Source organism: Oryctolagus cuniculus, chromosome 17 (genome assembly GCF_051225735.1).
Source record: "Oryctolagus cuniculus isolate XC-2025 breed Fujian yellow rabbit chromosome 17, ASM5122573v1, whole genome shotgun sequence".
Taxonomy (NCBI): Eukaryota; Metazoa; Chordata; class Mammalia; order Lagomorpha; family Leporidae; genus Oryctolagus; species Oryctolagus cuniculus.
The window spans coordinates 10,283,160-10,299,517 of record NC_142883.1 but is presented as its reverse complement, the minus strand read 5'-3'; the positions used below and the strand labels follow the sequence as shown (position 1 = coordinate 10,299,517).

The following is a 16,358-nucleotide window of genomic DNA, read 5'->3' as shown; positions in this document are numbered from 1 at the left end:
ATTAGAAGACAAGTTTATTTTGCTGCTGAAATTCTTGAAATCCATGCATACAAGGGATCTGCAAAAACATTCCTGGAGAATGCACATTATGAAAAAAAGCAACGCATGTATTTAAAAAAAATTTTTTTTGCTCCAAAATAAACTTATCTTTGAATTCTATTTTGCGAAGAAGTACTTTTAAGGACCCTTCTATCCGTGGCTTCTTCGTGAAGGGAGCAATGCTTTTCTCCACCAGGACACCAGTCTCCCTTCAACCACAAGCAATGCAGGGCAAAGAGATCGCCCAGGGCCCCAGAAAAGGCCCCGGCAAATCCTGGGTGCTCAAGAAATATCGTTACTTTTACTTCATAAATTAAAGGTTTTAACATTAGTTACTCCAGATTAGCATTCACTTTCTCCCCTAGGCCAGGGACTTTCCTATGCCACCTCCTAGGTGGAGGAAAAAAAGTGCCTAAATTTCTTTGCTTGTAACTTCGTTTATGATTTCTTGGATTACAACATCTAAAAAGGAGAACTTCCTCTGAAACCCTGTAAGAAATGAGACCTCTCCAGCCTCCCCGCCCCACACCTACCCCGCAGTGACTTTCAGATTCCTTGAAAAGAACTGCTCTGGATCGGTTCTGACTACATGGAACTTTGCATCTTCTCCAGATCACCGGCAAATTCTCCGTGCGAGAAAAATGTTTTCAAAAATGGAGGTGGGAGGGTAACACGCCTGCAGGCAGCAACGGCAGAACAGGTGTTGGAGCGGCAGAATCGACCCACTAACCACCCAGCAGCCTTTCCCGAGCAGCCACAGGCTCCCTGGTTAACCTAGCGTTCTTTAACTGTTTCAGGGGCTTTTCGGGAATAAAAACGCCCCCTGCCCTTCGCCTTGCAACGTTCCGCCCGTCACTTACTACCGAGTGTGCGTCTGACTTGTCTAACCGGGCGCAATCTTTGTGGAACCCAGTCATCTCGCGCAGCGACCCAGACGACCACGTTTCCTTAAATCAGAGCCCCGCGTACTCCGCGTGGGAACTACATTACCCAGAGGCCCCCGCGTCCTTCGCAGGAAGGACGTCTGCGCACTAAGATACTCAGTTCCAAGTTTGGAGCTTTTAGCTGCCAGCCCTGGCCCATCATGTAGCTGCAGCACAGCCTTCCCTAACGTTGCAACTGGAGGAAAAATCACTTTCCTGCCTGTTTTGCAAGGTGTGCATTTCCATCTTGATTCTCTGAAAGTCCATCTGCTGCATCGGTCAAGAGAAACTCCACTTGCATGAAGATTGCACGCCTGCAGCTTGCATCTTTGTTGCAAAACTAGCTACAGAAGAGAAGCAAGGCAAAGTCTTTTGTGCTCCCCTCCCCCATCAAAGGAAAGGGGAAAATGTCTCAGTCGAAAGGTAAGAGTCTATTTGCATTACTTGCAAAAATGCAAAGGGTTGTGCATGCATTTATGAATGCATGGATGCAATTTTCGCCTGGCGATTGCATTTTTAAGTTTGAGGTTTTCCACAGCTCAGTTGCATTTCCTGTTTAGTATGTGTCCTTTTTTTGCAGACACAGAGAGTTCCTGTAAGGCAGGGCTTGCAGTTCAGCTGTGCATTGACGTTATTTGCATTCTTCTGCTAGGATTACTGAGCTCTTTTTGCCTTTTGCACAGTCAGGAAAGATAGAGCAGGTTGGTAGCGTCTAAATGTGCAATGCTTTATGTAATTGTAAAAATCTTTAGTATGCACATATATGATAAGTAATTTTGTGTGCAACAGGATTACAAAGTTTTCAAAAGTCTGTAGACGAACATGAAAGGTAAAAGTTGAGGTAAACTACTGGGAAATTAATGTAATCTAATATTCCTTGGGGAATGAACCGTTGCGATGTTAGTATTTAGCTGAATTTCCATTGATATCGCTTTGAACATTAGGCAACTTTTGATTTTTTTTTAAAGGAAGTAAAGGTGAAGTGTAAATAACAGCATATTAGAAAAAAGCAGACGTGAACTTCTGCTCCTCGGAGGTCTGCACTTCACACCAATTGCTCTTGGTGCACAGTATTTAAAAGCAGCAGAGAGGACCTAAATAATGTTTTATGTCTGCCCATTTGGGAGATGCTTTGCATCTCGGGGAAGAAATATCAAGGAGAAAACTACTTTTCAACATAACAGCAACATGAGGCGACTGCACTGTTTCATTGACAACCATAATGAAATCTTTTAAGCATGTTTTTGAATATATTTAGTCACCTATAATAGGTCAGACGTTCAGGGTTATGGTTGTTTTCTTTACATTTGTTTCTTTTTCTTTTTTTCTTCTTCTTTTTTTTTTTTTCAAAGTTGTATCTTGCAGGCTTGATGTTATCCTGGAGAGGGAATTTTAAATAAATTCCTGACATGGCATCTAAGAGCTGAGCGAGTGCTGTAAGGTGCCTATAGAATTCTAAGTCACTTGTTTAAGAACAATTCCTTCTTTATATTAAAAGCATACGCCATATAAGAATGTATGGCATGAAGAGATGAGTTAGGTACAAATGAGTTCCGGCACCTGGGTCATTATTTGAGTAAGAGTTGGTGAAATTAAAGTGTCTAAATAAGCTTTTTTTGCCACATTTTTTTGGAAGTTGTGGCATTGCTTTTTAATTCTTCCTGATGAGGGGTCATTTATCTCAACAGTCTGAGAAGGACATAATATTTCTTCAAGAGCTCACAGTGGGTTTCTACTTTTCCTTGAATGAAGGGGAAAATGAAAGTCTGAAAAATTAAGAGTGATGAATAACCTCAGAATTGGCATATGAGGTTTCATAAATAGGGTAAACCCAAAATCTCTTAACTGTACAGAGAAATAATAATTTAGGTGATGCAGTCCCTACTTGATGTAGTCAAGTGATGGCATCTAGTTACTTTGTATTTGGTAGACATCCACTCATTCATTCAGTTCAGTTTAATACTTGCTTAAGTATATGTTATATGAAGAGGTTTCAGAAAGTTGATGGAAAATGTACATTGTCTTATATTTCTGTTAACATTTTGAAGTTCACTCATACATGTTCATGTATGTTCACTTGTATATTTATGAGTGTATATATATGCAAGTACAGTGTGCCTGCACGTGCATAGGATTTAGGGATGCATAAAATTATTTAAAATGAAATCCTTTCCTTCAGTGAACTTAGTATCATCTGATTGATGAAAGTGAGCGTGTAAGGAAACCATTATAATACAAGATAATAGGACAGATATGGAAGAGAAATGGCACTGTTGGAATTCAGAGTGATCCTAACAATTTGATAGTTAGAAAGGTTTTGGGAAGAGGTTTTGCTTAGCATGATCTTATCTTTGGATCTTAGCGTCTAAACTAAATCTGATTTCTTTTTGCAAGTTTTGGGGCTGACTCCCAAAATTGCTCCCTCTTAGTAAAACACTTTTGAGTCTGGAAGCCAGAGAAGATACATGAGAGTGGTGCTCTTCCTTGATGGGTGTAACTAGAAAGGATCAGGTGCGGATGGACTTCAAATCAATTCCCGTTTACCCAGATGCGTTTTCTTGATTGGAACCCTTTGGAACATGTGGTGTGAACATGGGGTTCTTGTCTAAAAGGAAAATTACTAACGGAAAGAAGTGGGTGATCATTTTAGAAACAGCAAAGGTGCCTTGGCCTGGACTTTGAGTGTGGAATTAGCCTAATTCAGCCATGCTATCCTCAAATGGCCAACACAAATCTTTTTGCAGTACGAAACTTCTTTTCCATACTCCAGCCAAACAAAATGGGAGGAAAAGTGAAAGGTGGATACAATCTCATAGTATTGAAAAATTTAACAACATGTTCAATTCAAGGACCTTTATGAACTTTCTAGATCACTATAATTTGGTTTTACAGATCTCTAATTTAAGGCACAGAAGAGGCAAAGAATTACAGACTCCCTGGGAGCTGGAAGTACTGAGTTACTTCTTTGCAGCCTTACCAACAGTGAGATTCTGAGAAAGAATTTCTTAAAAAGAAATTGTGTTTTCCACAGTTGTAACTTTAGGTGGTATGCTTTTCAGCTTGTTTATATTAGCTGTCTGGGGTTGAGCTGACATTTTTTTTTTTTTTCAAATATTAAAACAGTAGAATGCCTTTTGAGGAAATCTGAAATGTAAGTTAACAGGAAGAACACCCAGAAAGTGCAGGAATTCCTGCACATTACAGGAAGACAAGCCACAGGAAAAATGTGTCATCTACACTACCCAGGAGAGAAAAACTATTGTTATCAGCCATAATGATCTTTTGAGAGAGGGAGGGGCAAAGGGCGGGAGTGCTGACATCTCCCAGTTCACCTGAAAATACACAAAAAGTTTGATCCTGTGAAAATACTCTTTTCACTTCTCCAGCTCATCTTTAAAAATATTAGTTTATTTCAGTTTGCTATAGTAATTAATAAATCAGGTAAGAAGTACCTCTAAGACATGGTTCAGAAGCATATAGCAGAAGAGGTAGGTAAGGGCTTAACCCTACTGAGTTTTTTGCGTCTCTGATTCGTTCCACCCTGGGAAATGAAATGTGTAAATTTCTCATTCTGTGTGAATTCTTTTGTTAGGTTGTACCAGACGGAGTTGTCATGCTTAGCCTGTAATCTGAGCCAGTGTGTTTTATAACCTCGTACATCTCAGGACACAAAATCAGAATAGGTACCTTGGGTTTCCTGAGCTTGTTTCTACGAGGGTGGCATTCAGTTTTTCGAGTATGATATATGTTAGCAGGAGGGGGCTTCAGAGGATCTCCTGGTGGTAAATTTAATGCTTGAGAAAAGAGTTGATATTCTCATCCTTTTGTTTTTCACATATGAATATTAACTATTCCCTAGCACCTTAAAATCTTAAAGATCTGCAAAGAATACTTTAAAAAAAAAGGATATATAAATAATACCTGCTTATCATTAGAAGCATTTGATAAAAAAGGAAAATAAGAATTTCTAATTACTGAAGTATGTATTTCGGCCTATATTTTTTGGTGGACTTTTCTTCCATTTTATAAATATGAAATATATATATATGTATATATCCAAAAATGTATGTAAATCCAAAATGTATAAAAACTGATGTCTGTTTAGTTACCTTTTGTTTCATTCCCCAATATGCCATAAAATATTTACAAGTTAATATATTTATACATTTGTAATATCCAAATCCATTATATTTGTTTAAACTTGCAATAGTACAAGTCTTGCCATGCTGATCGTCCCAGTTCATTCATTATTGTGCAAATAATGACCTTAGACTAAATTCCTGGTAGTGAAACTACAGTTTATGCACGTCCAGTTTTTCCCATTCTACATTCTTTTTGGGAAATAGTTATTATTATTATTATTATTATTATAAAACCAATATCTACTCATTGAAGAATTCAAACCAGAGAGAAATTCATAATGAGAATGTAAAACTCACTCAAAGCCAACTCAAGCAGATTACTGCTTAGTTTTTGTGACTATCTGTGCATTTGTATCTATCCATACTCAATTATGATGTTTTACATACTATATGTGATATCCTGCAACTTGCCTTTTTATACTCTAGCATTTATCGTAGATATGATTCCATATTGATGTGCATATGGTTACCTCATTATTTTTCACAATTATCTGTTTTAATTTGTAAGAATATAGCCATTTTTTAAACTATCCTGCCATTGGATTTCCACATTGTTGCCATTAATTTTTTTTGCAGCAATCAACAACACTGCAAGAAATACCTTGAAAATATCCTTTTGCACTTTTGCCCAATTATTTCCTTACAATTATTCCTAGAAGGGGAGGTCCTGGGCCAAAGGGCAGCCCTGGTTATATTGCCAAATTGCCTTCAGAGAAGTAACACTAATTCTCATTCCTACCGATAATATTTGGAATTTCCACTTTCTCCTTTCAATCAGTATAGTAGAAACATTGCCAAATAAACTATTCCCCAGAAAGGTCATGCCTGTCTTCATCCTGGGTATAATAATTTTAAGAAAATCTTTGACAACCTGATAAAACATACTAATAATCTACTCGTATGTGTGTTTTTTAGTAATGAATCTAATCTTTCACTTTTTAAAAAATTTCTGCTTTGTGTATTGGGGTTTATTTTATAGTCTCATAAAATATATATCTAAATTTTAACTTGGGGATCAAATTATTTTTCAAGTCAGACAAGATAATTGCAATATTGTACTTGATAGGTAATCATGGGTTGAAAGATAGATTCCATACATCTAAATAATTTAATTCATTGATAACTTCTAGTTTTAGTTTTAACCAAAATGTCTTCTAATATTTTATAAGCTCATATTTCTTATGCTGTAACTGTCCAGACCCATATGGAAATAATTAGAAAAATGTGATGATCTGATTAAAATCCCAATTTGGGAAATAACTTCAGACTGGGCATATCTGCATTTTCTGTAATCTCTATGGGCAAAGTTAGTTTTTCTTTAGAAGTGAATAATTCTTACATAGCACCTGGTTGTGTTATGTGCATTGTGGCTGAATGTATTTTTTGGTTTGTTGGCTTCATATACAATGCCTAATTGCAAAGGGTGATTGGCTTAAATTTTCCAGATTTGTTAGAGGAATTAAGGCAGGGTCAGTTGTGATGATCTCTCTAGTTTTCTAAGGCAATTTGACTAAACATATTCTTAACATAGCCATAATCAATACGCTTATTGATGTCTCCTGGTGTTCAGTGATAGAATTGAGAATTATGAAAGGAGTTCACAAGTGAGCTGATTGAGGCTTTGGAGTGAGTGGTCTGTCTGAAGGCAGTACAGCCACAGGTAAACTTGAGTCTCCTGGTTCTTTTCCCAGAGTTCCTCTCACTAAACCACACCAAGACCAGTAATTCTATACACGACATATTTTTTTTCTTCAGAATCTTTTTTTTTAAGATTTATTTTATTTATTTGAAAGAGCTATAGAGAGAGGTAGAGACAGAGAGAGAGGTCTTCCATCCGTTGGTTCACTCCCAGATGGCCGCAACGGCCGGAGCAGTGCCGATCTGAAGCCAGGAGCCAGAAGCTTCTTCCGGGTTTCCCACGTGGGTGCAGAGGTCCTGCTTTCCCAGGCCATAGCAGAGAGCCGGATAGGAAGAGGAGCAGCTGGGACTGGAACCGGTGCCCCTATGGGATGCCGGTGCTTCAGGCCAGGGCTTTAACCCGCTGAGCACTGGCCCCACAGAATCTTTTTATATTTCACAATTGTGTTTTGTTTGTTTTTGTGGGACGCAGGCTGGAAGGGGCCTGATGGTGCCATCAACAGGGAGTAGCTTTCTTTGCTTGAGAAATAGTGATACATGAATCATGGCAGCGGATTTCTCAGCAGTCTTCTGCCAAAGGATATTTTTCAAATGCTCTCCTTCTGATTCCCAGTGCCTATATGGTGCAGCTGTAGGTTTTAACCACTGTGACTGTTGCTTGCCTTCTATGAACCAGCTCACTTGAAAGCCCCTACTGGGTAGCTAGGTTTCTTATACTTAACGGTACTTTGATAAGTTCATAGGAAAGATGAAATTAATAGATATATTTATTTTGGTGCAAAACATTTTTGAAATCTATGCATAGGAGATATCTTCAAAGAATTCATGACAAAAACGTATTATGAAAAACTATCCATGTTTTTCAGAAATTTTTTGCACACAAATAAGTTTATCTTTTAAATTCCCCTTTCCAAGAAATTTTTGAAGTAATCTCATATATCTTTGCATTTCCGGATTTTTTGCACCGTGCTTATAAATAGGTGCTCAGTCGATGTCTGACAGTGAAAGTATTTTTCATTAGTAGGGTCAACTATCTTTCTTATAGTAAGTCTTATAAGAGGTTTGAAGTAATGAAATTATAATATAATTTTCTTTCTATGCTTCTTTTTTGCATTGATATCCTCATATGTCTTCGTTTAATTATTTTAAAATTGCAGTAAAAGAATAAAATGCAAGTTATTATGGATAAAGAAGCGTCATTTATCCTACTTAGGCCTTCTAAACAGATTTAAAGGTTGCATGATCCTTTGATAACTTTCTCTTTTAAAAGTGTGCAGAACTAAGTTGAGTTGTTCAAGGAATCCAATCAGGATAGGATTGGCATGGGTGTCTGGCCTGTGCTGCCATCAAGGGCTGGTTTTTAAGTCTTTGGAGCCTCTTGAGGTTGTCAGGGACAGTTAGAAGCTTTTAAACAATTGACTGTCCTCTGACAACACAGGGAACTGCACAGGGATGACCCCAAAATGAGATGATTCCCCACTTCCTCCTCAACCGCTGGCACTGCCCATCCACTTCCTCCCTGGGTTTTGTTTCCTGCTGTATCTCCTCAGAACCTCTTCCTTTGCTGAGCTGGTCCACACAGTGCAGTACCTAGTCCATATACCTCTCTTTCTACATTGCAGAGATTATTTAAGTTATAATCCACTCAACTAAAGTCTACACCAAATTATCATCATTTAGTTAACTCAGCTCTGGGTTAAAGCATCAAACAGGCACTTGCGGGATTCCCTCTGTTTTACTTTCTGGTGTGCATATTCCTCCTTCACTCAGATCCTTGGGGTTAACCTTGTCTGTATAGACTGTTAACCCCAGATCTCTCTCCTGATCACATCCACTCCCCTCCACTTCCAACACAATACTATCATCATCATTTACTATAGACAGTCACATTTCTGACATTATGCTTTCAAATGTCACATCCCTATGAGGGCAGAAACTGTTATCATCCTTAATTTACAAATGAGGAAATGAACTATTGATCAACTGGTCCATGGCTGGACGGCCAGCAAGTGGCATAGGTGGGATGCAAAGCCAAGCCCATGTGATCATAAGTCTAGCAAACTGTAGCCCCTAAGCCAGATCCGGTCCAATCTGTTTTTAAGTGCAACCCACAAGCTAACATGGTTTTTCCATTTTTAAATAATTGAAAGGTCAAAATAATAATATTTTATGACACACAAAATTATGTAAAATTCAAGCTCAGTGTCCACAAGGAAAGTTTTAGTGGACAAAGTTGTGGTCATTCACCTATATGTTCACCAGTATGTTTTCCATGGCTGTTTTCTGCTTTATAGTGATAGAATTGAATAGGTATAACAGAGACAGAGTAGGAGGGTACTTCAAAAAATTCTTGGAAAAGTGGAATTAGAAAATAAGTTTATTTTGGTGCAAAATAATTTGAAATCCATGCACCCTTGTATGTCCCATAAAACAAAAAAATATTTGCTATCTGTTCTCTTTCAGAAAAAGTTTGTGACCTTGTCCTTCATGATTTTACTCATCAGAGTAGGGGAATCTTTTCATGATGGGGCTCCCAGATTACATTCCTCTTTGACTTTAATTAGAAGTTGTTAACCTGGATAAATACTGGCCTGCAACTCAGCGACCTCTTGGTCTCAGCCCACAGGAAATGTCTGAGTGGTGTTTCTCCTAGTTATGAGAATTTTAGGTCATTGCTCATTTCCTCTGAACTAAGCTACCCGTCTCCTTTAGTCCATCCTGGGGTCCTTTCCCCTAAGCCGTGCTCTTCCTGTTTGCTTTGCGTCTTTTCTTCTTTCCCTTCCATTGAGAAGGTGTTTAATAACTCTTGTTTTGGTCTCCTAATTCTCTCCTTGATCTCTTGTTATGTTTAGAAAGTAAATAAACTGAAACACAACTCATGGTCACACTGTTACCTTGGTTGACTATCATCATGACCCACCTCAGAGGTCCTATCACTTCTTTTTAAAAATTTTTTTGTTTGTTTACTTTGGCTGTATCTGAAAGGTAGAGAGTCAGAAAGAGACAAGAAGATACAGAACTTCCATCCATTGCTTCACTCCCCAATGCCAGCAACAGCTCAGGCCAGGCCAAAACTAGGACCAGAAACTTACTCTGGGTCTCCCACATGGGTGTCAGGGACCCAACTATTTGAGCCACAACCTGCTGCTCCCCCAGGATGCACATTAGCAGGAAGCTGGAATTGGAAGTGGAGGTGAGTCTGTAATTCAGGCACTCTGATATGGGATGCAGGCATTCGAAGCTCTGTGCCGTAAGCGTTACACCAAGTGTCCAACCCCTGCCATGTCTTTTGTGTAAAGACCAAAGTCGCTCTCCATAGTTAGACTGCCTTCATCTTACCCAGAGATGTTACAGTTATCACCACCTACGAATGTTAGAGAAGTTTTCTTATATTAACTGTGTAATCCTGGATGGGCAATTCTTTATGAATTCAAAGGTCCTTTTCCTTAGAGTCACATAAGTCATGGGTGTTGTATGTATTTACGAGGGAAGATTGTGATACATGTTCTGAAGGTGAAGAGAGGTGGAAGCCCCTTGAAGACAGTGGCTTTGGTAGAATGAACCCAGATTTGTTTACCATATTCAGAATGAGGTAAATTTAAGTCACATACCAGGAAGTGCTAATTCTTTTTATCTCAGATGGCATCACCATTGAGTAGTCTCACTGTGTTCCAGATACTCTGCTTAGTGATGGGCATGAATTACACCTTTTATCCTTACTTGGGCTCAGTGAGGTGATGACCTGTCTTGTAGGTGAGCAACTGAGGCCCGAGTTTAAGAACTGACGTTAGGTGCCAGGCTGACAATGTCAGAGTGGAGGCTTTAATCAAGGTCTGTCTGACCCCGCAACCTGAGCTTCCGACTGCTCCGCCTGAGCTGTCAGGCCAAAATAAATTTCTGAAGCCCATGACGCTAAATACATGGTTGGAGATAGAAAACATGAATGGATTCCATAGGAATTTGGTTAAATTTGGGTGTAAAAGGGCCATGAAAGATAATTAAGAGGGACTGACTTGTATCTAGCTGTATAGATGCCTTTGGACCTGTCCCTTTAAGTGTCTGTAGACCACAGAATATTGAGTCTGACTCATTCTGACTCTTAAGGTTGAATTCCAGGTATAACCTGTCCATTGGTTGAAGGAAGCTGGCTGTAATTGGTCTGTTGACAGATTCTGATCTGCATCGATAGGGAGTTTATGATAAAACATCAGTATCATATACTGATTCCATTTTGTGTCTTGTAGGCTGTATTACATAGAAACTAAGTAGACCCAAACCCTGTGTGTTTCCTTGCATGTCTAAGTTAAATTGCTTTATAAGAGCAATAAAAACATGGCCAATGTGGCAGCATACCTAAGGCCAAAAATAGTTCAATGCCTTTTTGGTTTAGTGATTTCCTTTCTTCCTGGTTATTTCTTTGTAAATATAACAAGTGCAGTTTCCTTGAAATTGTGAATGAATTCATGTTTCCAGTGTTTTCCTCCTGTACTGGACAATGCAGAGGAAACTAAAACTGTCTCTTTTTGTGGTAGAGGGGATGGGGCATGGGGGGAGGTGGGAATAATTTTTCATTTAAACCGATGGATTTTTTTTTTTTTTTGGTTTTATCTCCAGCCAAACAGAATAACCACATCTATGCTTCAGTTGTTTCCCATGATTCCATGGTAAAGCCAGGAGTTATCTGTTTCCTTCATTTATTCCCACTCTTCAATCCCATGTGGGATGGGATGAGTTACAGATAAGAGTTAGGAGTAGGGGTAGGTATTTGGCATAGCGGTTAAGATGCCTCTTGGGATGCCCACATTCCACATTGGTGTGGCTGGGCTCAAGTCTGGCTCTGTTTCTGATTTCAACATTCTGCTAATGTGTACATTGGGAAGCAGCAGGTGACAGTTGATTGGGTCCCTGCCACCCACATGGGAAACCCAGATTGAGTTCTTGGCTCCTGGCTTCAGGTGGGCGTAGCCATGGTTCTTGCTTGCCTTTGGGAAATGAGCTAGCAGATGGAAGATGTCTGTCTATCTGTCTCTCTTTATTTCTCTTTCTAGTGAAACAAAATAAATAATTATACATTTGAAAAAGAGTATGGCTAGAATCTGAAGAACCAGTGGGAACAGAATGATAAAAAAATATGGAAGTGATTTTGCAGTAATTATTCAGATACAACCTGTCTGTGATATTTAAAAATCTTGCAAAGTGGTCTTCCTACTTTCTCCACCACTTCCTGCACCCATACCACTTTGCCATTTGAAAAAAAATAATAATCCTAAACACTTTGGGCATACTTAAAGAGAGAACTTGAATAAGGGGGTTTGTTCAACCAATTCAACAAATACATTTTTGACCAATTATTGTGTTCAAGACATTGTGCTGGAAGGAAATAGACAGAAACACATTTGACTCTGTCCTCCCACTTATTAGCTATGAGGCCTTAGAAAATCTACTTAACCTCTAGCTTCAGCTTCCTCACCTCTAAAGGGAGGGCCTAGCACTCATTCATGGAGTTGTTATGTTGATTAAGCAAGGTCATGCATGTAATATGCTTTGGCCCATGTTTGATATTCATTTATTCAACAAACATTGAGTGTTCTTTTGTGTTTGAGGCACTGTGTTATAGTAGTCTGTCTATACACATAAATTTGCTTATCTCTGCCTTTCCCACAAGTCGTTAGGAGCTTAAAGTCTGGTAGGAGGTAAGAGCTGGAAAATGCGTGAACATAAACTAGAATCCTAGCAGAGACACTGAGTTGTGAAGTCCTGCGGATGAGAGGGGAGATCAGGAAGGTGTTGGCAATTAGTGCAGAAATGGAGTGATTTCCAGGAAAGTGGTTCCTCAATCCGATGTAGGTATGGAAAGAATATATATTGACTTATGGTATCCAGTGGCAGCAAAAGAAGCTTTCTTTGTTCAGTGTCGGTTAATGCAGGCTGAACAATTCCTTAGAAGAGTAAGACAGCCCCAGCTAACTATCTAGAGCTTAAAAGACCTTGTATTTTCTAAGAACTTCCTTTTCTTACCAAGATACATATTGTATTATAGCTTATCACAACAGGTTAATAGATGGAATATATCATATGTCAAACTTTTAGGTGTTTTTTTGGATCATGGAAACTCCAGGAAATATAGAGGTTAATAGTTAAACAAGTTTATCATATCAACCAGGTTTATAGACACACTGTAATTATATAAGCAAGCTGTTGGTTCAATAATCAACGTTTAGTTAGGTCAGAGAATATTTTCCAGAGCTTGACCACAGCTGTAATTTTCATTTTTTATAACCTGCTAACATGCCAACCTGCATGTTCCATTTCTTAGTGCTTTTCTCTTCTCTAGAATCATCTGAAATCAGTTTAATAAGAGGAAAACTGTTCAATGTACTTCTTTTGTTTATTTTTTATTTTTTTATTTGAGAGCTGGAGTTACAGACAGTGAGAGGGAGAGACTGAGAGAAAGGTCTTCCTTCCATTGGTTCACTCCCCAAATGGCCGCAATGTCTGGAGCTATGCCGATTCAAAGTCAGGAGCCAGGTGCTTCTTCCCGGTCTCCCACATGGGTGCAGGGGCCCAAGCACTCTGGCCATCTCTCACTGCTTTCCCAGGCCATAGCAGAGAGCTGGATGGGAAGAGGAGCAGCTGGGATTAGAATCGGTGCCCATATGGGATACCAGTGCTGCAGGCAAAGGATTAACCTACTGCACCTTAGTGCGCCGGCCCCTCAATGTGCTTCTGACTTCTCATTTTCCTTAGCTCTAGAGTGGAGCTCTGGAAGGTTCTTTGTTTCGCCAAATTACTTTCTTAGGAATGTTACTAGATGCCAGCAAGGGAACTCAGGATTGTTTTTTTTATTTTTAATTTCAGAAAACTAAAGTTAAAAGATCTATCATTGATTGATTAAATTACTTTTTCCCTTGATATTACCTTGGTTTCAAAACCATAGTGACCTATAGCTCTTGGGCTCACAATGGACTGTTTTCTTGAATCTAGTAGTCTTCTTCTTTCTTCTCAATGACTTCCTTCAGTCAGAGTCAGTGCAGTGCATAAGGGGGTTAAACTGAATCACGCTGGTTCACAGAGCAGTCTTTGCCTCACCTTGTCATGAAGTTAAAGAGAACATATGACCCGGCTGGTAGACAGGACCTGCCAGCCATATTGTCTCATACAAGTGGCGTTTCAGGTTTTCTCATGCAGGACTTTGTTCCTGAATGGGCTTCTATTTTTATAGGGAACATGGGAGAGAAATGCAGATTTCATTCTGGAACTGGCTGAAAAATGGAATTTAAAATTTTTGATATATTAAATATTTTTTCCATCTCAAATATCAGTCTTTATTACTGATGTGACCTAAGGTCAAGACAGCTAGTTAGTGTTGAGCGGAGAGTGGGCAGTGGAGAACGTTGTCTTTCCTGGTAGAATTTAATGAGCAGTATTGAAAACTAAATAAATTATATGCACTTACACCGTTCTATGTGAATACAAAAATGAACAGGATCCCTTTTTGACCCTGGAGAAGCACATAGTCTGGTGTGTTTGTTTGCCGTTGTAACAAAGTAACACAGATTGTGCCATTTAAATAACAGGAACTTCCCATCTCTTAGTTTGGGAGGTGGGAAGTCTAAGATCAAGATGACATTAGGGTCTGCTCCCTCTGCTCTGTTTCATGCTTTAGTTTCTGGTGGTTAGTTTCTGTTCAGCGTACTTTTGAGTTCGCGTTTTACTTAGCTGAACAGTGGAATTCCGCAAGGTTCTTTGTTTTACCAAACTTAGTTTCCCAAATTTGGTTTTGGATAATGACAAAGGAATCTAATATTTTTTCATTTTTAATTGCAGAAAAATACAGTTTATAAGTTACACGTATTGAATACAATCTTTGATGTTCCTACACCTGGGTCTCCACTTTTAGGTTAACATGGTGTTCTCCCTATTTTTATCCACACTCCCCTCTGTTTATACATATGAGGATGAGAGCCCACCCTACTCCAGTGTGGCTTCATCATAATTAATTATGTATGCAACCACTGTCTTTTCAAGTAAGGTCACATTCTGAGGTGCTGGTGATTTGGACTTCAACATATTAATTTGGACAGGGGACATTGTCCAACCTATAACATGGAGGACAAGCTGCCTGTAAGGTCTGGCGCCAGAGGCCTTAAGGTTGCTGAAGAAGGTGAGGCACCCAAATTAGCCTGGGAAGCCAGGAGAGGCTGTGAGTAGAGCGAGGACACCAAGCTGCCCTGAATGCACTTGAAGTGTGGTTCTCAGGGGAATAAGGAAGTAAAACAAGAGACTTGGCATCTTGTCCTGGAGCAGACTACTGCTTTTCCTTCTGATTTTCTGTCATTAATAATTGACTAGATGCCTCCAAACTGGGCAGTATTAAATTAGAAAACATGCACACACATACTGTTGCTATAATGAGTCCCCAAACTTAATTAGTGTTCAGTGCTTGTCACCTACAACTTTGCTGTATATATAGATACAGGGATAACTTTAGTGGTTGCAGGAAGCAGCATCCTTCCATTTGTAACATGTGGTTCTAGGGCTAATGGAACAAAGCTTACTATAATTGTGTGGATACTTATTAGAGGTAATAGGGTAACTTTATTTTCTTAATGTGATCTGGGTATGTTCAGCATAAAATGATGTTTTAAAAATACTAGGAGTCACTTCAGTAAGGGGACAATCTGTAAAGAAAGTGCTCAGGCGTGTTGCGTGGTGTGGTTGGGGTAAGGTCAGTGGAAGGAAGTTTTCCAGCTTATAACAGATGCCACATTGTCCTGCCAAGGTGCTGATGGTGGCAGGCTGCAAGTGTTGGGGTCAGGTGAGCAACTCAGAGAGCGTCACAGGAAGGTGAGGCAAATATCAGGCATCTCTTAGAGGTGGGGAAATGGTCGTGGGATAGGTAATCCAAAGAATGAAAGAACAAGTGGGCAGCAGAACCTGGGCAGAAAGTCAAGAACTAGATGAGTCAACATGGAAGGGGAAGAAAGAACAAGCAAAATGGTCAGCTGGAAAGCAGGACTCAGTGAAGGGTCCAAGGAACCAGGCTGCCGCATACAGGCCACCAAATAGCTCTGCCTATAAGCAACGATTATCCACCTCACCGGTTCCAACTTCAGAAGCAACCTTTGTTCATGCATCTATTGTGTGCTCATGCATTCACAGGAAACTGGGGTACAGAAGGGTACTCACAAAAAGAGATACAGAAACTAGTTTAAAATGAGCCCAGACTTACCGTCCATGCCGAGTACCTGCTCCAGTCTCTCAATGGAATAGAATTAGAGGCAAATGGACCAGTGAATCAGCTGTATTGTTAGGATAGTACCTTTAAAGACAGAAGACAGCCACCAGCTTTTTCTCTCAAACTAGGAGGTGCACATGGTCTAATGTGAAAAATCATCCCTGGGTCCCAGATATTTAAGTGCAAGGCAGAACTGGATAAGAGTAATGTAAGTGCATGGGACCTGTGCTGTGGCATAGTGAGTAAAGTCACTGGCTGCAGCGCCAGCATCCCATATGGGTACTTGTTCGAGTCCTGGCTGTTTCACTTCCAATCCGGCTCCCTGCTAATGCACCTGAGAAAGCAGTGGAAGATGGCCCAAGTGCTTGTGCCCCTGCA

At 39.6% G+C, this 16,358-nt stretch overlaps 2 protein-coding genes across 4 annotated transcripts in view; one reads left to right on the top strand and one right to left on the bottom strand.

The window, feature by feature from the left end:
• Positions 1-1,022, bottom strand: part of ABCA5 (ATP binding cassette subfamily A member 5) — a 151,137-nt gene extending 150,115 nt beyond the window's left edge. For both annotated transcript variants that reach the window (XM_089316712.1, XM_089316714.1), the window contains exons 1-2: positions 900-1,022; positions 573-715 (exon numbers count right to left, since the gene is read on the bottom strand). The gene's annotated coding sequence lies outside the window, so the exon portion shown is untranslated. The remainder of the gene's footprint in view (positions 1-572; positions 716-899) is intronic.
• The window catches only part of MAP2K6 (mitogen-activated protein kinase kinase 6), a 139,392-nt gene continuing 124,048 nt past the window's right edge, over positions 1,015-16,358 (top strand). Inside the window, exon 1 of one of the 2 annotated variants that reach the window (XM_008271757.5) lies at positions 1,015-1,385. In XM_008271757.5, the coding sequence (XP_008269979.1) occupies positions 1,370-1,385 (16 nt within the window). In that variant the 5' untranslated portion in view covers positions 1,015-1,369. The remainder of the gene's footprint in view (positions 1,386-16,358) is intronic. The other variant, XM_089316720.1, reaches the window with a different exon arrangement.